The sequence below is a fragment of the Myotis nattereri genome (assembly GCF_964212035.1).
Source record: "Myotis nattereri genome assembly, chromosome: 3".
In the NCBI taxonomy this organism is placed as follows: domain Eukaryota; kingdom Metazoa; phylum Chordata; class Mammalia; order Chiroptera; family Vespertilionidae; genus Myotis; species Myotis nattereri.
In genome coordinates this window covers 168,308,864-168,333,189 of record NC_138077.1, presented here as the reverse complement: position 1 = coordinate 168,333,189, position 24,326 = coordinate 168,308,864, and the positions used below count along the sequence as shown (strand labels likewise).

Genomic DNA, 24,326 nt, shown 5'->3' with positions numbered 1-24,326 from the left:
TGAGAACCTGAAGCGATCACTGACAGGCAGGCGGTGGGGAAAGGAGATGTGAGGCTGGCCTGGCTCTGAAGTGGAATTATGTGCTTCAAACGGACGGAAAGGTAAAGAGAAAATGAGCATCCAAAATACTGAAAAACAGCTATGTTTCCTGTGAGAAATACATGGGCAAAGTGATTTTCTCTTATAAGTTCTGTGGTATTTTATACAGTGAATGATACGGATGATAGTCGAATTTATAATATTATCTGACATCACATCACCTTAGTATTTATTGTGCCTAGTCTAGTAGGTGAGTGGCTAACTTCTGAAATATTTTAGGGCTTGTTTTCACTATTATTTATAAAGATGACACCTACTATTGTTAACAACTTATGAAAGGGATCCCTATTTCATGAGTCATGAGAACCCCAGTTTTTAAAGATGTTATCAGATAGTTTATGCTATTTGATGAGTTATGGATTTTGTTTTGTTGTTGTATATTAAAGGCTCAAGGTTTAACTAAACAAATAAAAAAAGTGAATGATGTTGATTATTGAATAACTGAATTATTAATAATGTAAGAAACTGATTACCTGAGTAATGTAACTCCAGTGGTAAACTCATGGCAATTTCTATATTATGCTTCTTTTGAGCTCTCCAGAGATGAGTGAGCTTTCTGTAAATTTAACTGGTGACAACATATATGCATTTGTCTCACTTCATCCACTTCATCTTTCTTCACTTTAAATGCCTTTTTACTGGAGATTATGAAATTTTTGGTTTTTCCTAAGTTTTACTCATCAAATACTGATATTCTTGAAGCTTGATAGATGCATAACCTGGTCAGGAGAAAAGTTCATCATCAGGATTTAGAGCAGAAGGAGATTTATGAAGAGAGACCAGATAAGAGGAACCGGATTATATCCAGGGTCCAAAGGTCCTACTGAGCTAATTCATAGTTATTTTTGAAGGGTGTTAAATGGCATTCTTTTGCTTTACTCCATATTATACCTCTTCACACACTAGTGACTTTTTACCATTTCCTTCCTTTCTTTCTTCCATCCCTCCTTTCTCCATCTCTCCTTTCTTCCTTAGCAGAGGTTCTCATCAAAGATAATAATAATTGCTAGGAAAAAATGTGATGCCTTTTATTCTTTTATTAAAATATTAAAATTTAAACTTTTTTGTATTTTTCTCTAGAGGCGAACAAAGAGCTTTCCCCTGCTTTCAGACATGAATCAGGTCACATTTCAGTGGGATGTGGTAATAGCTCTTTACATATTCTTCAACTGGTGTCATGGAGGTATAGTATTTTGAATACCTATTGTTATCTTTTATTCAAATAAAGTATTGAATGTCTAATATTTTCAAGGTATCATGTATGGTAGGATTTCGGAAGAACAAAGTTATTATATTGAGAAAATTTATATGAGCATAAGAATTATGTGGAATGAAATAAAAAAGACTCCCTCCTTCCTAAGGCAGGATTCCTTTCTCAAGTACGTATCCCTAACGGAACCACCTTTAACTCCTATATAAACATTTCTGAGCAGGAGCTTATTACTTTGAGTTAGCATGTTCTATCTCTGAACTACTATAACTGTTCTATGAAAATCCATCAAACATTTTGAATTTAATTCAATTCCACAGACCATTTGTTGAGGGTTATTCCATGTCAGGCACACTGTGCTAAGCCTTTTATCCCTCACAACAACAACTCTGTGCAGCAGTGTTGAGTGCTATTACTATTCCCTTCCTACAGTCCACACACACGTCTGGCACTAGGACAGACATAAGCAGTTCGGAGGAATCCAGGAAGGGGATCCTCAGCAGTTCAGACAGGACAGCCATTTGCATTCAGGAGTTTCTATTGGAGGCAATGGTATCCTGGGGATGCATGGCAAGGACTCATTTACTGGGTGACAAAGCAACACCAAGGCAGGGTTCTAGGCCTTGAAGAAAACTTTCTAGATGGTGCAAGTTACTCAGAGTAGTGGCAAGTGCAAAACTGTGTTCTACAGGCTGGGACACAATTATATTGGAGATATAGAGGCAGCCTCCTCATCAGAACTAGAATCCCTCCAGCAGGATATTGGATACTTCCAGAGTCAGACCAATGCTATCCAAGAAGATTTGGGGGAAATAAGGCACCAGTTGCTTTTTCTGGCTTCTTGAAAAATGCAAATGATAAGTAAGACTTCTGTTTATCATTCAAGTGATTAATACAGAGCACAGAGAAATAAGATGGGTCCCTGGGATGTGGCATTAGATACCTTTTAGCTGTCCATCAGATATTATTTTATATACTAGTGTCCTGGTGCACATTGAAAGGAAATTAATTAGAAGAAATAGTTTACTATTGCTATTCACCCTTTCTCTATAATAGAAGTGTCAACCAAATTCACGATCGACAATGACAGATCAAAACACACGTGTGCAATTGATGCCAGCGAGAGCTTTATATATATTGCGCATGTGCAAATCAACTTAGCCTTTTATATATATAGATAAACTTGCTTAATTAGACCTGCTTTCTGATCTAGCTGAACTTTTTCCAGCCCAGTGAAGCACCCTAACTTCTCTTTTAGGTAATTATCAGCAACACAGCAGTAAATATCAACATGAAGCAGATTAATATTATAGATCATACAGGGAGAACAAAGGGTAAAATATTTAACTGCAGCAGTGTTTGACTATATTCTGTGCAGTGAGAAAACTTGAAGTCATTTTCAAGTTCCACCATTTCTTACTTCTTTTCAGTTGGGTCAAGTTCCTAAACTTTCTAAATTTTCGCTTTCTGGCTAATGAAAAGAAAATAAGATTCTACCGAGTCTCCTATCTACCTACTCCAGGACTTCTGTGAGGATCAAATGGGATGAGACACGTGAAAACACTTCACAAACACTTGGTTAAATTGTAAAATGTTTGCACTTGGCTATAAAGCAAGTCAGGTTCCTGGACTGAAGAAACTCCAAGGAGGCTAGTTGCTAGGGTGAGGAAGCCAGGCGTCGCTATGTGACGTCATTACTGATGCCCACAGTGACCGTTTCTGGGCTGGGCTGTGGGCCGCATTTTGCGCCATGGGGTCTTAGCAGTGTTGGCTGCGATTTGGTGGGGTGTCGCTCCGGGATGGTGGCAGGCAGGGCCTGTGTCCCACTTGGGGGAAGCCAAGTGTTGCGTCATAGCGACCGGCTGGATGGATGGACACTTAGCCTTCTATATATATAGATTATTTTTCAATCTGCTATGAAAATTTTTAATATAATCCAGACTATCTTTTCCAAGTTTTTACTAGAATTTTATGTTACCCTTTTTAAATAGCTTTGCTGAATTAAAAAATATATATGTATACATACCATGTTTAACATTCCTCTGACCAATCCAAGAGCCCTATTCAAAAGAGAAGTTAACATATTTTTCTGTGACCTATTCTTATGCAATCCATGTTGACTCCTGTGTATTGAAAAGTTATTGATTTAATAATTCATTGTCAATATCAGTGTATTTCTCTTTAATTAATCCATCTATTTCTTTCTAACATGAATGTACATTGCAATTACATACGTTGTTTTGCAATGTTCTTTTTAACTTAAAAAAATTCTAAACATTTCCCATATTATTAAATTAAGAGTGAATTTTAAGTGGCTACCAAGCAATAGATTTCTGCCATAAGTAGCAGTATGGTTTTATTCATTAAACTCTGAATTTTCTGGTAAAGTAGCCTTTATCTAAAAAAAATAATGAAGGCTGATTGATTAGTTGGGATTTAGATTCTGTAGTGCCAAGTGTCATATCTAATCTTATCTTTCAAAAAAGGTGTAGCCTCATAATGCCTTGGTTCTCTGCTTTAAAATAAGAGAGCTAATTATACTTGCTCTTTAGACAGAGAAGCTTAAAGGCCGATACTAGTTTTTTGTCATGCTCCTGCGTCTTAACAGAAGCGTAGTAAAAGTACATGGCAATGAGCTAATCAATTAAAAGATACATTTAATGCCCCAACTTTTTCCCAATGGAATTCATTTAATTAATAGAAAAGAATACATTTTAAAAGTAACAGCCTATTTTTTAAAAAATCTCCTGCTTTAATGTTTTATATGTAATTTATTCTTTTAATCTACTTATTTCCAGGAATTACAAATATAAACTGCTCTGGCCACATCTGGGTAGAACCAGCCAAAATTTTTAAGATGGGTATGAATATTTCCATATATTGCCAAGCAGCAATTAAGAACTGCCAACCAAGGAAATTTTATTTTTATAAAAATAACATCAAAGAAGGATTGAAAATCACAAGGATTAATAAAACGACAGCTAAACTTCGGTATGACAGCTTTCTGGAACCACGTGCCTCCCTGCACTGCACAGCTGAATGTCCCGGATATTCTCAAGAGACACTGATATGTGGGGAAGACATCTCTTCTGGATGTAAGTGTGTGGGGTGCATTCACAGGCCAAATAAAAGTTCGTCTAACAATCACTGGTAATCACCAACTTGTCTAAAAATAGAGGCAAATTGATATAGTTCACTTCTTCTATTAGTTTAATACAGGAATTGCAAACTTAAATGTCTCCAGGGGCCAGACTGGTGGAATAAGTGAGTTACAAAAGCTGGTGGGATCTGTGCAGAGAGGAAAGCAGAGATACAGTCTACTGGGACAGCCACTGCCCAGCTCCAGCAGTTGTGAGGGCTCAGTATTCCCAGAGTTTTTGACTCTTTAGAAGAAGACTGAAATATGAACTTTTAAAGTGAACTCTATAAATGTTACCATGTTACCAACAGCTCCAAAAAAAACAATTTTTCAACAGTTACCTGGTCCGATACAGCATAGAGGAGAGGCAACAAACTCAGGTGTTAAATGTTTTTTCATCTGTTTTTCGCTTATGTGTGTTTTTATTTTTCCAAATTAATATAATCGAATTTGAAGCAGATCCACCTGTAAAATTTTGCAGCTAAGATTTAGGGAGAAAAACAGTTGCAAAACTAGCTTTGTGTTCTTGCTACACTCCTTACCAGCTGTGTGACCTTGGGCAAGTTGCTTAACGAATCAAAGCCTCAGTTCCATATCTGTAAAATGAGGCAAATTATACTGACTGTGGTAAGCCCTTAATTTTAATAATTTCTTTTAAAGCATTTTATACACTTTAAAGTACAACCAATGTGCCTAAGCCCTTAAAAATACATCCTTTGGACAAAACATGGAAGATTCTGATACAATTCCCTGCTTCTAATCCCACTGCCCCAATTGTGAATCATTATGTTTATTACTTTAATTATTAAGAAAAAATATATCAAGTTAATCTTTAAAATACTTGCTAAAATTCAATTTGTGTTCAAGCATTCTGAAGATGTTTAAATTATTAGAGTAATATGGACTGACTTGCATAATAATATACTTAATTCTTTGTTGTACTATTATGAAAGATGGATCAATAATTCAGCACTGTTTTAACCCAGATATTTATTCCCTACTAGAGGCCTGGTGCACAAATTTGTGTACTGGTGGGATCTGGCCAGCCTGCCCTAATCAGGGCCATTTGGGGCCGGTTGGCTGGCCACAGTGTGAGTCATAGCGACCAGTCGTTCCAGTCGCTTGGCTTTTATATATGTAGATGACATCTAGGCCCATTTTCAGTGACGGTAGAGGGCTTTGGGTATGTGCTATGTTCTCTTCCTCCACACTTATGAGAATCAAATCTGAGTTCTTCTTCATCTGCAGACCTTACCTAGTAAGAGCCAGACCACCTGGACCCTAGAATGGATAACTGAAAAGCAGGGGATCTCAAATAAGGCCATTGTCCTATTTAACCCTGGTTACCTGATCTTGCAAGAGTTTCAAAAAAAAAGAAGAAGCCCTGGCTGGTGTTGCTCAGTCGGTCAGGCATCATCCCATGCACCAAACCAAAAGGTTGCTGGTTTGATTCCCGGTCAGGGACACATGCTCAGGTGGGTAGGCAGTAGATCAATCCACTCTGACATTAATGTTTCTTTCTCTCTCCCCCTTCCTCCCTCTTTAAAAGAATCAATAAAAATGTTTTTTTTTAAAGATAGAGAAGAAATATGGGAGGTGGTAGAAGTACACTGAGGAAGAAAAGTAGTTGAAAAGGAAGTAGTATGTTTTGGAGTCAAAGAATAAGGTTGGCAAATGTATGCCTTAAACTGATAACAATATGCTAAACTTGCCCTAAATTGTGGTAATTGAAACCACAGGCAGACATCTTATCTGATGTATGAGGACTCTTTACCTTGTCCACATCCTCAGGAAATATAAATAAGCTTTAATGTTTAACTACTTCACTATTTATTCTTTGGGGTGGGGGTGTTGAGATAATATATAATTTTTTCAGAGGGCAAATTAGCAACTTCCACAGTTATGAGGAAAGGTTAGTTTTTGATTGAAGGCAGAGGAAGAAAGAGGCCGAAGAAGCATGGCCTCCTTCCCTGAGCTGCAGTTTGGGTGACAGATTACTACCAGGAGCTCTCCCAGTGTTGGCTGAGGGCCTCTGAGCCCCCCAGCCCCAAAACCATTGGGTGATGCTTAAGGTCAGGGAATGGCCTTTGCTCCCTCCCCTTCTAGGACAATATAATGAAGCACTTACTCTCTGCAAATGGCTGCTTAGAAAGAACATCACTCTTCCCATTTATTTACTTTGTGAGTTGTAACTTCTCACATAGACCTCTGGTTATGAGTATGGAATTGTAACTGCCAGGTAAAAATTTACTCGAACCCCTGTGTCCTTGGGTTCTGCATTCTTAGCACACAAAACTTCCTTTTTAAGTAGGTCAGAAAAAAAGGTTTTTGAGGGTTTTTGTGGTACTCTAGAAATCACATTGCTTTCACTGGATCACTTTGATCACAGGATATTTGTCCTGTGAGCTTTACTATGTCAATTTATCGTTACTGCTTCAAACAAAATGATCATATGTATATTTTTAGACTGGAGACAAGTCATAAAAGAGAAGATAAATGAATCATTGCTTTCCCTGAAAAGTTATCTATCCCTTTATATGTATTTAAAATGATCTGTACTTTAATGTGTAATTTGTGAAACACAAACTTATTATTACAATTTTCATTTGTAGCCATAATTTTAAACATATCTTGGTTTCGTGTCTGTGATTACATGCATGCTTATTATGGGAAGTTTTTTCTAGCAAAATAACACCAATCCTGGAATCAAACACTATGAGATGCCTTTATGCATTTAAAAATGCCAAATTAAAATGAACCTTACATGGGACAATCACATCACCACTTAATCATTTATTTTAAAAGTCTAAACATCTTTGACTTAAATTTTAAGCATCTTTGATCTCTACTTACCTTGATAAAAGCAGACTTGTTATCCAACAGAAGTCCTGAATATTCATCTTTAGCATTGCTATTAAGTAGCATTACTGGCACAAGCAGGTTGGTTTGCGCTGTCCTTGGAGAAGGAATTAAGGACTGATCTTTGTCAGAAGCACTGGGTCTGTTCTCATTTTAAGTCTGCTTATGATTACCATATTATTAATCAAGCCAATCAATTCATGAAGTATACTTTATTGAGAGACTGCTATGCACTAAAAATGTGTTAAATGCTAGAAATTCAAAGAAGAGGGAGTCACAGACTCTGCTTTCAAGATGCTCTCAGTAGAAAATGATCTCTAGACTCTGAATTAGTTAGAAACCTGGCCTGTGATTAATAAGTGCTCCAATAGGGGAGGATGGCATTGGTAGGCAAGAGCAAAAACTTAAGCCTCATTCTTGCATATTTCAGGGTAATTTTAGTATCTAGTTGTAAAGTAGGTTTTTATTCTTGAACGTTGAATAACCTGGAAATGAGATCTAACAACAATTTGGTCTTACTCTCATAACCATACTCACATTCCCATCTTTACATAGCTTAACATTAATATTACAACTAGAGGCCCAATGCACAAAATTTGTGCAAGGGGTTAGGTCCCCACCACCGCGGTGGCCACCTCTGCCTCAGCCCCCAACGCCACAGCTTCGTCCGGAAGGACGTCCGGTCTAATTAGCATATTATGCTTTTATTATTATAGGTATTGTGCTTATTTGTGTGTGTGTGTATATATCTATTTGGCCTTTTGCAAAGTTAATAAATCATCAGACATTTATAACCCTGAGCATTCACTTCAGATAGAATGCTGTGGAATAAATAGCATATCCCAAAATATTGACCGTTGTCTTTCATGATGACTAATTCAATGATACTCTTATCTGAAACCAGAAAACAAAAATAATTTCAGCACAAATCACTGTAATCATTGAGAGACCACAATTCAATCAATATTCAAAATGACTTAAATGTCTGTGTCCACAGCTACCTCCTTTAAGGTGCAAATAAAATTTAAAGCTTTCTTTACCCTACTTGGCATCCTGTTTCTCCCCATTGTAACTCAAAGAACCCCCCTTTGGAGAACTCTTTCACAGGAGCCAAAAGGTACAGAAGGTTTCAAGGAGGGTGTGACCCAAATACTAAACACTGCAGAGTCAATGCATAAAGTTCAATGCATAAAGTTTTAAAATTTTTAGACCAGCAAAAAGAAGTACTCATTATCTCTATAATCCCATAATCTCACTAATAGAATCCCTCTTTAATAATTCAGAGTATCTTTCAAGTTTCTCTCTCTATCTCTCTCTTTCTACCCCTTAATCCCCCTCTCTCTGTCTCTCAAATGAGACCACTATACTATACTACATCACAATTTGTTTTCTTTCCACTTTATCATATGACCATTATTTAATTACTTACTAATTATTTAATTAAACATACATAATTGTATTCTACATTGTTTTGGAATGTATTTTAGGAGTGCATTATAGTTTATTTAACCTTATGTTAGGTTATTAAGTTTGTTTCTAAATTTTTATTAAAATAAACAATACTTTAAGAGGCAAATTTTTTAGCTAAATGACCATTTCATTAAGAATGCAATCCTAGATGTAAAATTGCTGAGTTGCAAGATATTACTCTAGCTTCTAAAGATTATATGTAAAGTGTTCAAAGGCTGTAGCAATTTGCACAAGTGTGTTAGAGGATTGTCATTTGTCCATTCCCACACTGAGGATTGCCATTTTTCAAAATCCTTGCCATTTTTATGGGTCTAAATGATACCTATTATCTTTTCAATTTGCAATGAGGATAACTTTTTTTGCATTTTATTTCTGATTTTACAAGTAATATTCCTGGTATGTAATTTGCAGGTGACCTGCAAGAAGTATATTTAGATTTAAGATAAATCTTTGGGTATAACTTCAGGTGCACAAATGTCTGTACATTTACTCTTTATGAGCCTCCATTCTGCCATTTGTCTGGTCATTCTCTGAATAGTCTAGTTTCCCCGACAGGATTGCACATGTAGGCACAAGCTGAGAGAGCAGCACCTGAAAAGTGAGTATTTAATCAGCACTCAATGTTTCCATACTTCTTTTTTTATCTTTTTCTTGGTAATTTATTACTGGATGGTGTAACTGAAAATTCCAGGTGCTGCTCTTGGGGTTTCATCGGCTCCAGAAGCCCCAAGGGCTCAAACACTATCATCAGAACTCTTTGATCTTTGCCCATCTCTTGGGTTTTGTCTCCCCTGTGTTGACTTCATTCTTAAATAGGCAGTTTCACTATGACAGGGAGATGGCCACCAGCAACTCGCGGCTCCCTATTACTCTGACACAGTAATTTCAGTGGGAAAGAGGCTGCCTCTTTTACAATGGCTCCTGAAAAAATCCCTGGGGGAATTCTGATTGGTTCATCTTGAGTCATGTGGTCATTCCCAAGAGAAATACTTGATTAATCAGCCTAGGTCAAGGGCATACTTCTCTGTGGAGCCTAGTGATTGATAGCCCTTGGGGGGGGGGGGGCGGTAGCGAGGGGTGAGGTTGGGAGTGAGGGAGATGTCAGTGCTGAAAAGGGAAAAATGCTAGCAGACAAAATCTAATAATTTTCTCTATAATATGGCCACTCAGAGAAAGCACAGAGGAAGGGTGGAGGAAGGGAGAAAGAACCTTGAAATAGAATTCTGTGGTTACCAACATTTTAAAAAATCTTGTTTTTACTGTGGTAAAACAGACACAGCATAAAACATACCATTTTGACTATTCCTAAGTGTACAGTTCTGTGGCACTGAGTTCATTGTTGTGCAACCAGTAACTCACGCTCCCTATTACTCCGAAACAGTAATTTCAGGGGGAAAGAGGCTGCCTCTTTTACAACGGCTCCTGAAAAAGTCCCTCTCTAGAACACTTTTCATCTTGCAAAACTGAAACTCTGTATCCATTAACCATCAACTTCCCATTCCTCCCTACCCTCAACCACCAACAACCACCATGCTACCATTACACTTTTGATCTCTAAGACTTTGTATTCTCGATACCTCATATAAGTAAAATCATACAATATTTCTCCTTTGTGCCTGACTTATTTTACTTAGTATAATGTCTCCAAGGTTCATCTGTGTTGTAGCATGTCAGGATTCCTTTTCCTTTTACGACTGAGTAATACTCAATAGTAGGTATGAACACTAGACTTTTAAAGTGGAATAGATGCCAGAGAAGAAGTAGAAAAAAAAAACCCCTTTGGAGAACTCTTTTACAGGAGCCAAAAGGCACAGAAGGTTTCAAGGAAGGTGTGGCCCAAATACTAAATGCTGCAAAGGTCCAGGTCAATAGTGACTGCAAAGAGATTATGGGATTTATTGATTAGGAAATCATTTAAGACCTTACCAAATGTGGTTTTGGTGGAATTGTGGGCTGAATTTTAGTTGTTGGGGTTTACAAGTAAATAGGAGATGAAGAAAAAGACCAGTATAGTGAATTCTTAAAAAAAAAAAAAAAGTTTAGCTATTGAGAAAGATACAGTGGTAGCAAAGAGAAGAGAGTTTAGGGAGATGAAATTTTTTATTTTATGGGAGGAACTTGATCACATTAATATCCCCAAAGAAGTAGAGTATATAGAGAAATCTATAAAGGAAAGGAGCAGTGTTTGATGGCTGAGTGGTTGCAAGGTGAGGTGGTAGGGAATGAATGAGAGAATTGCTGAGGGGGATTGACCTGTTTTCCCAAATGAAATGGAAAGTTTATCAACTAACTACTTTATAAAGAACTCCATGTTTCTATGGTGGCTCCTAAGCCATACATTTTGTTGCAGATCCACCAGATGTCCCTGACGAGGTAACCTGTGTAATTTATGAATATTCAGGCAACATGACTTGTACCTGGAATACCGGGAAGCCCACCTACCTAGACACGAAGTATGTGGTGCACATGAAAAGGTAGGTTCCTTCCTCAACACTTTAAATAAGCAATTCCACAGCAGTTCAGCCAGTCCTTCACCTCTGGCAGGGACCCAAGAAATGAGCCCCAAGCATGAATGGACACCCTGATCACCCCCAGCTCCCTAACCATGATAAGTGAGGCTACCACAACCCTTTCACGCCTTTAATACTTTCATTCTGGGGGGCAAGGTTTTCTATAACCTTTCTAACCTTTTAATTCATTGATAGGAAACTGGGGGCAGGAGCCTAATGGTTATACCGCAGGACAGTTTTAGAAGGACCTCAGCTTAAAAATCCCAGAGCTATCCTTCTAAGGTTTAGGCAATTTACCCCATTTCTCCAAATGGACTTCTCCTTATCTTTGAAATGGGCCAAAATAGAACCAATTGCACAGGTTTGTTCTATTTATTTAAATGAAATTTGGCTTTTAAAGTGTGTGTCACAGTGCCAGGTCCATAGTTAGCACTGAATTAAATTTGGTGTCAAGTAGGCTGAGCAACTTTCCTGGTTTTCCTGAGTCTGAGGAATTTCCTGGGACACAGGACCTTTGGTTTTAAAACTGAAAGTAATGATTGAATGAAAGGAATCATTTTCTACTTGGAGTTGAGGAGGGCTTTGTAGACATGCTCCTTTGTTATGGTCTAACAATACCAGACTACAGGAGCCAAGACCACCAGACAGCCAAAATCTCTTCAAGTTTTATGCTTAAAGACAAATGATTGATCATAAAAGTTATATTACTACATATAAGTTAAATTGGGGGGAGGGGATGCATGTTTAGTTTCTACCATTCAGAAACTGCAACATAGGAAAAGGTTGATATGAGAAAATCCCTTTCCATTCTTCCATGTACATAGTTCAAATATTCCTATGTTACATTTCAACCATACCCACGTACATCAGTCTGTGTTGGACTCCTCTGTCACTGTTAAAGATGGAAATAAAACCATTAACTTGAAAAATATAGGCAATTTGGGGTAAGTTGGTCACCCTTGTTTGTTTTTTTAAAATCTTTTTTTTTTTTTTTTTAAAGAATGCCTTTAGTCCTAGCCAGGTGACTTAGTTGGTTGGAGTGTCATCCTGTGCACCAAAGGATTTCAGGTTTGATCCCCAGTCAGCACATATAGCAGGCAGCCAATCGATGTTTCTCTTTCACATTGATGGCTCTCTCTCTCTCTTTCTCTTTCTCTTTCTCTCTCTCTCTCTCTCTCTCTCTCTCTCTCCCTCCTTCTTCTGTCTCTAAAATCAGTAATTAATAATAATAATAGTAATAATAATAACAATAATAATAAACATATACTCAGGTGAGGATTAAAAAAAATAATGCCTTCAGTAGTTTATTTGAAGCATACTATTTTTTTTCTCAAAAATTTCACAAACTACTTACTTAAAAAAATTATTAAAGCCTTACTGTTTGGGAAGCACGGAGCCAAAGGCTTTATATGTGCTACCTCATTTAATCCCCTATACAACCCTGTGATATACGTAAGATTCTCTCCCCCACCCCCCGCCCCCATTTTTCATAAGCAAGGCTACGGAGGCTTAGCAGGGTTAGGCAATGTGCCCAGGGCCACACAGCTACAGAGAGGGAGAGGCGGGTTCTGAATCTGGGTTGGCCTGACTGCCTTACCTCTAATTTCCTTACTTTTCTGCTGAAATCGTGTAGAGAACCAGATCACAGGGCATATTTAATAGATGCTGTCCAGGTCTCGTCAATATGGAAGAGAATAACCTTCCAAACTTGCTCTTCTTCTCCACCTGTTAGGTACTCAGAATAACTGTGATGAAATAAATCATCAAAAGTAACACCTTTTCATTCAAGAAATTCTGGGTAAAAACTAGACATCTTTCTGAGTACATGGCTAAGCCCGGAGTTACTAGCCGTGTGCCAAGGGCAAGAGCTCACACCTTTAATTCTGAGCGGGGGTTTAACAGAGGCGTGGTCGGGCATTAAAGGGATGATGGAAGTGATCAGAAATGGGTTGCACTGAGGAACAGAACACAATGTGCTAAGCCACGTGCTCCGTGTGCACTTCATGTGCGTATGGCTTCAATGCTCAACTCAACCTTGTGAGGTAACTATTATTACTCCCATTTTCAGAGGGCTTGGCGAGCTCCTCTTGTCTCTCCAAGGTCACTTGGCTAAGACATAGGGAACCAAGGTTCTAACAAGGGTCTGAGCGCTCATTGACCTCACCCCTTGCCTTGGGGGTAAGATAGTCTCCAGGAGATGAAAAAAAAAAGGCCAAGAAAACTAGTCTCATTGCTAAGTCCACTTCGGAATTGTGAAAATGAGGGCAGTATGGGAGTAAACCCCACAGTCCAAGCTCACAAGAAAACGAGAAGTGCCAGACTGATAGGGAGCCTACAGCCTTCAGGATTTTTGCTATTTCCTGGACCCTTTTACTATCTTCTGATCACGGTTGGTTGGTTAATTTTTAAAAATGTAACAGCTTTGTTGATTCAAGGTATGATACAATTCACCTTACATAAAATGTGCCATTCACAGAGTTTTAGTATATTCACAGAGTTGTGCACCTATTACCACAATCAATTTTAGACCATTTTCATCATGCCAAAAAGAAACCCTGTATCCATTAGTAGTCACTCACTATTTCTCTTCAACTATTCCAGCATTCTCTATGGATGCCTATTCTGGCTGAATAATGTTCCATTGCATGGATATATCCCACCCATTAGTTGGTGGAATTTGGGTTGTTTTCACTTTTGGGCTGTTATTAACGTTTGTGTGCAATCTTTTGTGTAGACATATGTTTTCATTTCTCTTGGGCAGATACTTAGAAATAGAACTCCAAATAGAACTGCTGTGTCATATGGCAACTCTGCCTAACCTTTAGAGGAACTGCCACAGTGTTTTCTAAAGCAGTTGTAACATTTTTCATTCCCAGCAGGAGTGTGTGAGGGTCCCAATTTTTCCACATCCTGGCCAACACTTTTTGGTTACTGCCATCTTAGTGGATGTAGGTTAATTCTTTTTCGTCCTACTAACTCGCCTTCTCAGAATCTTGACAGTAAAATTGCCTTGTAAATTTGGAACACACATAGCACAATTTGAGAAAATACATCTGTTAGCAAAAACTTGCCAACCACCACTTAATTTCCTATTTAATGTCATAAAAATATTCTCCAAATGGTTCATAAGATCATTTATTACAGATTTCTTTTAACATTAATTAATGCATTCTAAATTGAGTATGTTTAAGTGATTTGCATGTGGGTTTTGAGGGACACATTCTCTCTATAAAGTGAAGAATACCTATAGTGAGTGATGAGTACTGAGATTGTTCCATCGGAAAGAACAAGGGCTTCAGAGTTTTACATTTGATTTCCAGTTCTCAGACTATCAGTCAGATGTCTTTTATGATGCAAATATCAAAAAAACCCCAAGCACTGTGACTTGAACAGGTGGGGCTTTATATCAAGTCGTAGGTGTAGTTAGCACAGAGCTGGCTTGATAATTCAATGATACCCCAAGGATCTAGGCTCTTTCTGCCTTTCTCCTCTGTAATCTTGTGTGTTGACCTTAAACCTCAGATGCTGTACCTCCAGGCTTCGCATCCAAGTGCCCTGTACATGGAGCTTAGTACTGTTACCAACATTATCCGCCATAGTTGTCAGCTGTGCAATCTTGGAAAAGTTACTTAGGTTTGCTGAACCTTAGCCTCTTGTGAAATGAGGATAAGTAACACCATACTGCGTTATAAGAAAGCAAATTATAGGAAATGCTGAAGACATGAACAACACAAAGGCAATGTTAGAGTATTATGGGGACACTCAGGGTGGACTCCCTAGACTTATTTAATTCATTCTTCCATCAAAATCTGACTGATTTGGGAGAGAAATTTAACATAAAGCCATTAAAAAATGATCACTTACAGGATATTAGAAATAATTATTTTATTTACATTATTTTCAAGTAATAGTAATTTTGGACAGATTACTAGAAAAAGAGGTTAAATATGCTGAAATTCATTTTCTAGCTATTGTACATATGTCAAGAGTAAATTCCCTCATTCATTCAAACCAGAATGTTCACTCAATCTGGCCAAGACTTTTTGTTTTGCTCACTGCTGTATTACTTGAGCCTAGAATGCCAGTGCACTTTCCCTTCACAGTCTAGTTAAAGAATAATAATAAAAGGGCATCCTAATATATATAAAGAGCTAGGTGCCATCACAACCGAATGGGCGACTGGTTACCGTGAAGTGCATGGAGCACCTATCAGTCCCCCCCCCCCCCCCCCCCCCCCCCCCGCCGCTCACCATGAGGGTGGGACTGGGGGCTGTTGAGCGGCAGTGGCGGGCTGCTTCGCCGGACAGACGGCCGTGAGCTTAGCGGAGCAGTCACCCCCGGCAGCGAGTTTCACGAAGCAGTCGCGGGTGGGAGAGTTCCGTGGAGCGTCCAGCAGCGAGCTTTGCGGGGCGGCAGCAAGCTTCGTGGAGCAGTCGAGGGGCAGGGGAAGCCTCATGGAGCAGTCGCAGGGTTAGTGGAGCATCCCGGGGTGGGGAGCTTCACGGGCAGCAAAGGCCATGTGACAAAGGCCAGGCTAGGCCTGGGGACCCTAACCGCGCACAATTTCGTGCACGCTGGGCCTTTAGTATATTATAAATTATAGCCAAAATCAGATAAACCTAACAAAAATTCTGAATTAATGGAGTCCAGATTAATGGGATTTGATCATACTTTAGAGAAGACATAAAACATTGGCATAACCATGAATGTTCTCCTCTAGCAAATTTAAAGGTGAGCTTCTGTCAGCACAGATAAATATCTGTTCATCTTCTCATTAGAAACACACCCCTGAGTTGAAAAAAATTAGAGAAGAGAAATCAATTTTTCTAACTAGCAAAAAAAATCTTACCTCCCAGGAAAAAGCTGACTTAGAATGAATTTTGTGGCTGAAGTAGTAAGTATCGGATTTAAAAAGGCTCCTCTTGATCCAGGGTTCTTTGTGTATTTTCCAGTTTGGCAGGTAGGTAGAAATCAGCATTTGTAAGGTTTCACTTCCAACACATGTGGTTCTATTTTCCAGTAAAATCACAGATATTGACAGGCATTTTACCTCTACCCACCCACTTATTTTACTAGTGACAGGAAGGTGGCATTTCCTCCATGGAAAATCAGAGCTTCCTTCTATGTTGGGTTGAAGTTATAAAGTAGAGAAATTGTGTATTACTTTAAGAATTTTGTTCAGTGCCTTTGTAGTGACCATATCAGCAGATATGCATGGCCATTCACATACCCTTCTGTATACTTATATATTTTGCTATGTATCAATGGATAGTGATTTAAAAAAAAAAATGAACCTCTGCTACTAAGTGTCTATCTACTGATGTCCCAATACCATCAACAGGTTCATGTAAATATGTTCTTTATCTTGGAAACTTGTAATATCTGGCACAGTGCCTTCTACTCAATAAATGCTTGTTGAATGAAAATTATGGTGGCCCTTCATTCCATTCCATCCAAAATAACAGTAAATATTTATTTAGCATTTGTGTCTTCTTGGCATCATATTAAATTCTAGAGATTAAAAAGTATAGACACTGTCTCTGTGCATGAAAAATTCATACAAATTTTAGAATAATGCCAATGGTGGAATTTTCAGGTGCCAGGAAAGACCAATAGGGCAATTATTTTTAGATGATATATAATTTCAGACCCCCTAAAATCAATTGTTTATTCTGCCAACTCATAAGATCTGCTTGTTTTTGCCACACCTTTTTCATATTCATAACAACCAGAAAGAGTTCTTAGATATGATTCTAAATATTTTCCTGGCTCTGATGTTATGTTTTCAGTAACTCTTTTAGGACTGGATGGGCATCTCACATTTTAAAATCCCTTTCCTCTCCAATTCTGTACTTGTACTCAGAAAGCTAACTGTGGTTGGGGACAAACACAAACTTATTCGTATTACTTTCTATTCATGACCACTAACCTCAACTGGGCCCAGAGAGCCACCCAGTAATCCCACTACATTTCAAATGGCCAAGTCACTTCTCCACATAATAATTTTTTCTGTTTTCTCTCATCTCTGGTCTCCAACATTCTCCATTCTCTACTGATCACCTGCTTCCCATTTCTTTAAGAAAATAGGAGCCATGAGAAATACCACAACCTCCCTCATCTACTGATGTACTGACATCTGTACGCACACACTTGATCTTCTCTTCCACTCCTGTGGATGAACTACCTTTACCCTGAGGCCGAGACTCCACTTGTGTGCCAGATCTTACCCCTCCTGCCACTGGAGGACCCTGCTCCAACAATGTGCCTCTTTTTCTTCCGCATTATCACCTCTTCTGTCTTTATTGGATTATTCCCTTCAGCTTTAAAACATGCTGCCCTCTTGAAAAATACAACCTTCTCTTAGTCCCTCTCCTCTACTACCCTATTTCTCTGCTCCTCTCTATATGGCAAAACTTCTCAAAAAAGTTGTCTATATTTTGTCTTTGCTTCTTCTCTTCTCATCCTCTTTTTTATTTAATACATATTTTTATTGATTTCAGAGAGGAAGGGAGAGGGAGAGAGAACTAGAAACATCAATCATGGGAGAGAATCATTGATTGGCTGCCTGTGCACACCCATACTGGGGGTCAAGTCTGCAACCCAGGCATGTGCCTTGACCGGGAATCGAACCGTGACCTCCTGGATCATAGGTTGACACTCAACCTGGCCAGGTCTCATCCTTTTTTTAATCAAGTTTAGTCAAGTTTTTGTCCTCCCTAATGCCAAATCCAATGGTTTATTCTCAGTTCTTATTTTCCTAAGCAAAATCATTGACTAGCAGGAGCACTTCATTTGGCTTTTTACTTCCTTCTTCCGGCTGCCAGGATGGACACCACCCCCTCTTGGTTATCCTACTTCCTGGATGGTTTTTCTCAGTCTTTTTGGTTGATTCCTTTTCATTTCCAGTAAAGGAATAGGCCCTCGCTGCAGTATCCTAGGATCTCTTATTATCTCTATCTAAAACTCCTTACCTAAAAGACCTCATCCAAATATATGGTGTAAAACCCTTTATTTATCTCCAATCCAGACTTCTCTTCTGAACTGCAGCTAACATATACCTAACATCGTCTCGACACTTCCTCTTAGAACTCCAAAAGGTAACTGAAGGCTAACATTTTCAACATCAAACACCCAGTTTCCTCTCCCCAGACTTGCATTCTCCTTTTCAGTAAATGCCCACTCCGTCCTTCACATTACTCAGGTGAAAATCCACTGGCCTCCTCCTGGATTCTTCTGTGCCAATGACCTGTAAAGTGTATTGACTCTATGTTTAAAAGTTAACCTCTTTTCACTGCGTACATAGCAATCCTGGTCTAAGCCACATCATCTCTCATCTGAGTTAGTACAAGTATTTCCTAAGCGATGCTCTAGCCTTAACCTTTGCCCTCCTACAGTTCATTAGTTATTCACAAGTAGCCACCATCATCCTTTTCACATGCACGTCAGATCATGCCACTCTTCTGCTCAAAATCTCTCATTTCACTCAACTAAACCAGGGTCCTTGCAGGACCGATGTGACCTTACAATGCCTTCTAAATCTCCCTCCTCCTAGCTCTCTAATTGCTTCTCTAGCCCCTTCCCATCTCCCTCACTCTGCCAGGCTCCCTTGACCCCTGACTGTTTGCTGTTCTTTGGACGGGATAAGCAAGGGCCTGACTCAGGGCCTTTGCAGGTTGCCTAGATGTTCTTCCTCCAGAGACCCACAAGACTTGATTGTTTACTGCGCTAATGTTACCTTCTCAGATTCACCTTCCTCTTCTCCCTGAAACAAAAAATTCCCCCACCCTTACTGCTAGCACTTCCTAACCCCTTTTTGCCTTATTTTTCTTCTGAACATGTATCAATAAAAGACATACTATATATTTATTTATTTCTACCAATATGTATGGTCCACAAAGTTTGGGATGTTAGCTGACTTGTTCGTTGTTGTTCATTTAGGTAGTATTTTGATGTATAAATGTATTCATTATTTGGTAACATAAGGCTGGTTCCTCTTTACTTCCCTGGAATTTTGTCTAAAGTAGTGCTTGGAACATAGTGGGTATTAAATACATACTGTTTAATGAGTGATTAAATAAACAAAAGATATTGTCACCATTATCACCATAAGTTGACAGTGTTTATTAAAAATCTGTTAATTACAACTAGAGCTAGATGCACAGGACACTTCTGAAAATATAAATTGTGCTGACCCACTTTAACAAATAATCTGTCATGTATTAATTAGTACATGAAATAAAGAAATAGAAATAAGAAATTAAAAAACTTTGTAATATATGGTTTTAAATAAAAGTAGTCCCAAAGTATAGTCAGTCATTATCATTGAAATCTTCATCTAAAATAGCGCTTGGTGGTCTAGATGCCAATATGAGAGGAGGTTTTAAAAGCAGAATTAAATTATCCAGTATATGGTTAATGTCGGTTTGAGAATACATTTTCATTTTGACTTGTGGTCTTAATATGTGCGGTAAAAGAATTAGCCACAAACCAATTAAGAATATGCTTGTGGTTTTCTCTAACTGGAAAATATTCACAGATGCCCTACTTAGTACTTAAACGTAGTTGCCATTTTCTGATTTTTACATTTTAATTCTTTTTTAGCATGAGGCTAGCGTGCTTTGTAACAAATTATCCTCTAATTTGTTTATGTAACACCTTACCTCAGAAAGAATATAAGTCAACTATGTAAACACTTGGATTTAACGGCATGATTTGACCCCAGATACAAACAATATAAAATTTCACTTGTTGATATAAAGCAATTTTAAAACTTTCATGTTTATTCTTTTAAATGCATAAAAGTCACATGTCATAAGTACCTTTTAAGTCATAATAATAACTGTTTTTATTTGTTTTTTGTTAATCCTCACCCAAGGATATTTTTCCATTGATTTTTAGGAACAGTAGAAGAGAGAGGGATATATATAGAGAAACATCAACGTGAGAGAAACAATTGGTCTCATCATTTGGTTGCCTCCTGCACGAGCCCCGAACAGGGCCCAGGCCGGGGAGGAGCCTGCAACCGAGGTACCTGCCCTTGACCAGAATTGAACCTGGGAACCTTTGGTCCACAAGCCAATGCTCTATCCACTGAACCACATTGGCTAGGGCAATAACTGTTTTCTAATATGTGAAGCCATGTTCAATGCTTTCTTATTTAATTTACTCATTTACTCATGATAACAGGATGTTATTATTTCTGCTTCACAAATGAGTAAACTGAAGTACATAGAGATAAGTAAGGGGCTTCAACTCTCACAATTTATCGAGGGGCAGAGCTGAAATGTGAACCTAAGTCTGTCTCTAAAACCCAAGTCCTGTGCTTTTCATCACCATGATATGTCCTTCTTGTCCTCTCATGGTGCTCATAGGGATCTCCCTGCTGGTGAGAGGAAAGAGGCAGCACTGGAAAATATATACTGACAGTTAGAAACCTGAGCTGAACAAGATAGAGTAGCTGCTGCCACCTGCACGCTGTGGACCCCTCTCCACCCCCCTCTGTCAGCCTTAGAGAGATTTCTTGATTGCCTGCTGAGGTTATCCGGCTATGATAGCGGCAATAAGTTTAAAAAACAGAAATATAATTTATGTAGTACTTTGATTTATAAATGCATTTATTTCATGGTCGTATAAGGCTGGTTCCTCTTTTCCTCCCTGGAGTTTTGTGTCTTAGCAAGCACGTTACTCTGGATTCCAACAATTCTAAGTGTCTGGCAAGTTATAATCCTGGCTGGGGGACTGTGGGGCTGGAGAAATTCAAAAGTTGCTGTATAGACACATAATAGGAACAGGACCCGAAGTGGAGCCCCAGGGATGAAATGCCAGTGATTTATAAAATGTTTCTTCCCCACAAAGCCTACCAAGTCAGTCCCTCAGGACAGAGAGCAGGTAATGGTATTAGATAAAGAATCAGGCGGTGCTTGCCTCTGCAGCACTAATGCTGTGATGGGAACAGCGCAGAAGATGGAGAAGACCCCTGAATGAAAATGACATGCAAATTTGTGAAGTGTTCTATTTGTTAAATACAAAAATATAAGGTACTTGTCTTTTCACCGTTGTTAAATTCCAAGGTTATTTCCCTTCTAAATTAGATTTCTATATCAAATTAGGTTGCACAATGTAGTACAATTAACTTAGGAATATACAAGCAATACACCATTGGCAATTCATATAGAGATAGAACCTAGACCATGGTCACAGCTCCCAAAACGGGGAGAAAAGAGAAAATAGTCTTAAAAAATGCTTCACTCCTTTGGTTGCCTCTTAAGTGTGACGGAGAGAAAATCATTAAAAATGGAAAACAGATCTGTGGCTGGGCAGCTCAACTGGTTAGAGAGTCATCTAGATACGCCAAGGTTGCAGGTTCAATCTCCGGTCAGGGCACATATGAGAAACAACCAGTTAATACATAAATAAGTGGAACAACAGATCAATGTCTCCTTCTCTCTGTCTCTCTCTCCCTCTTTCCTTCTCTCTCTCTCTCTCTCTCTCTCTCTCTCTCTCTCTCTCCCCTTCTCTCTAGAATCAATGAATTTTTTAAAATGGCACACAAACAAAGGCAAACTGAGGATATGAGAAAGGCAGCACGCTATTGACAATAATGGAGTAACTGACAAGAAATGCTGATTTTGCCTGGCCAGTGTGGCTCAGTGGTTGAGCACTGACCCATGAACCAGGAGGTCATGGTTCGATTCCTGGGTTGCAGGCTTGATCCCCAGTGTGGGGTATGCAGGAGGCAGCCGATCAATGATTCTCTCTCATCACTGATGTTTCTATCTCCTTTCCCTTTTGCATTTCTCTGAAGTCAATAAAGATATATTATTTAAAAAATCTTGCAGCATATTGGAGGAGCAGCCTAGAAAAGGACATCTCCCTGGTCTTCTGACTCCTGAGGGGAAAGGAAAGAGGAAGGGACTGAGGCCCAGGCCCAGTTTATTCCCGAGTAGAATCACCCCACTTTCAAGAGGGAAAGGAGAGCGAGGGGCAGGACAAGAAGCGGGGACGTTTAAAGACAATTTCTCCTTACAGACCCAGAAAATGAGGGAAGAGACATTCCCCAGGACTCTCCTCCCCACTACTCCCAATCTCCCACCCCCTTAAAATATTACAGAGTAAATTTTTTCAAAGATTTAAAAGAGAGGCTCAAACGTTTTGTTCAAAGGTAATGTCAGTTAATAAAATGTTAAGTGTCAGCCTTAACAAGTAACTGGAAATTTTAATTGGTGGGTTAGAGATCCTCAATTATTCACTTATAAAAACTTAGATAAATATAATTGGAAGTGATAATTGAATAGCTCTCTATAGCTCTCATTCCAAAGTGGGTCTCTCTCCTCTATCTTTTCCATCCCCTCATCCAATCAACCACCAGACCCAGTCATTTCTAACCTCAAAATACGTAGAAGATCTTTTTGACTTGGTCTGCTCTACTTCAAGTTATTTCTTATACTTTCATGCCCCAGAGTATTGAACTTGTTGAACTTTCTCAAAACTGGCATGTCATTTCATTTATTTGTTTCAGAACATACTGTTTTTTCCCTATCTGGAAGATGTCTTCCCCTACCTCATCCAAATCTCCTGCGCCTATCACCCCTCACCTCATTCTTATGGTTATCCTACATCTGAGCCCTTGCACTGAGCCCCTATGAAACGCCCTCTGCCAGAGGGTGCTCATGTGTTTCAAGCTATGTCCAGAGCTGACTTACTCAATAGGCACAGTAGGCATAGTGCCTGGGGCCCATAATACTTTCAGGAGCCCATGGAAATGTTTAATTTCACTTAAAATCAGAAGGAAAAAATTAACCGTTCAGTCCGAGAAAATGTTTTAATATGTGATATTAATATATTTGCTTTTATAGCAACAGTTGTAAAATATTATAAAAACACAAGTATGTACACAAATATATAAACACACCTACACACATACATACTTTTTTTTTTTTTTTCTTAATAGAAGGAGTCCATGAAGGCAAAATGGTTTAGGTCCCATGAAAGTCACATTGTAGGCATAGATAGTCTCAAATTTCTTTTTTTAAATTCTCAAAATAAAATCAAGTTTGATCTTTTTTTTCTTTTTTTTTTTCTTTTTTTCCCCCCAGTAAATGTTGATTTCTGAAAGCAGGTTAAAAAGGTAGCATCAAAAAATTCAGGAATAATTAATTCGAGCCAAACATAACTGGTAATTATGATCTTTTTTTAAAGTTTAGAGACAGAAGAAGAACAACAATATCTCGCCTCAAATTATATTAACATCTCCACTGATTCATTACAAGGGGGCAAGAAGTATTTGGTTTGGGTCCAAGCTGCAAATGTACTAGGTACGGAGAAGTCAAAACAACTGCAAGTTCACCTGGATGATATAGGTAAAGAATAAGAAATTCTATACCATATTTACAAATAAACAACTATTTGTGCTGACCTAGTTAAGTGAAGTCTAGATTTAAAAGGAGTTCCCTGAAAGATCTTGTAGATCATGATAAAGAAAACAAGAATTACCCATAATTTCTACATGGGTGTATCTGTTTTTTAAAATACTGATAACTTTTTATGTTCAAGGATTGTTCTAAGGCAGTGATTCTCAACCTTCCTCATGCCGCAACCCTTTAATACAGTTCCTCATGTTGTGGTGACCCAGAATTTCATTGTTACAAATTGAACATGATTAAAGCATAGTGATTAATCACAAAAACAATATGTAATTATATATGTGTTTTCTGATGGTCTTCGGCGACCCCTGTGAAAGGGTCGTTTGACCGCCAAAGGGGTTGTGACCCACAGGTTGAGAACCGCTGTTCTAAGGGCTATGGGGAATAAAATAGACAAGGTACCTGCTGCCCTAAATATCTTAAAATCTACCAGGGAAGAGGGAAGGAAATAAGAATTAGAATAAAGTATTATGAGTCTTATGTTCTGAGAAGGGCAGCATAATAAAGAATTTCTTCTGTATGCACTATTGTGAAAGTTATGTTTTTATTTTGAAAAGTTTTACAAGATACATAGAAAATTGTGGAGAATTTTGTAGACATCTTTATCAGCCAAATTT

The 24,326-nt window shown here is 38.5% G+C and overlaps 1 protein-coding gene across 1 annotated transcript in view; it reads left to right on the top strand.

The window, feature by feature from the left end:
* Positions 1-1,212: 1,212 nt before the first annotated feature.
* IL23R (interleukin 23 receptor) overlaps positions 1,213-24,326 on the top strand; it is a gene marked incomplete at both ends in the record, with an annotated part of 69,909 nt that continues 46,795 nt past the window's right edge. Inside the window, 4 exons of the mRNA XM_081087629.1 lie at positions 1,213-1,282; positions 4,108-4,404; positions 11,128-11,251; positions 23,486-23,646. Of these exons, the coding sequence (XP_080943755.1) occupies positions 1,213-1,282; positions 4,108-4,404; positions 11,128-11,251; positions 23,486-23,646 (652 nt within the window). The remainder of the gene's footprint in view (positions 1,283-4,107; positions 4,405-11,127; positions 11,252-23,485; positions 23,647-24,326) is intronic.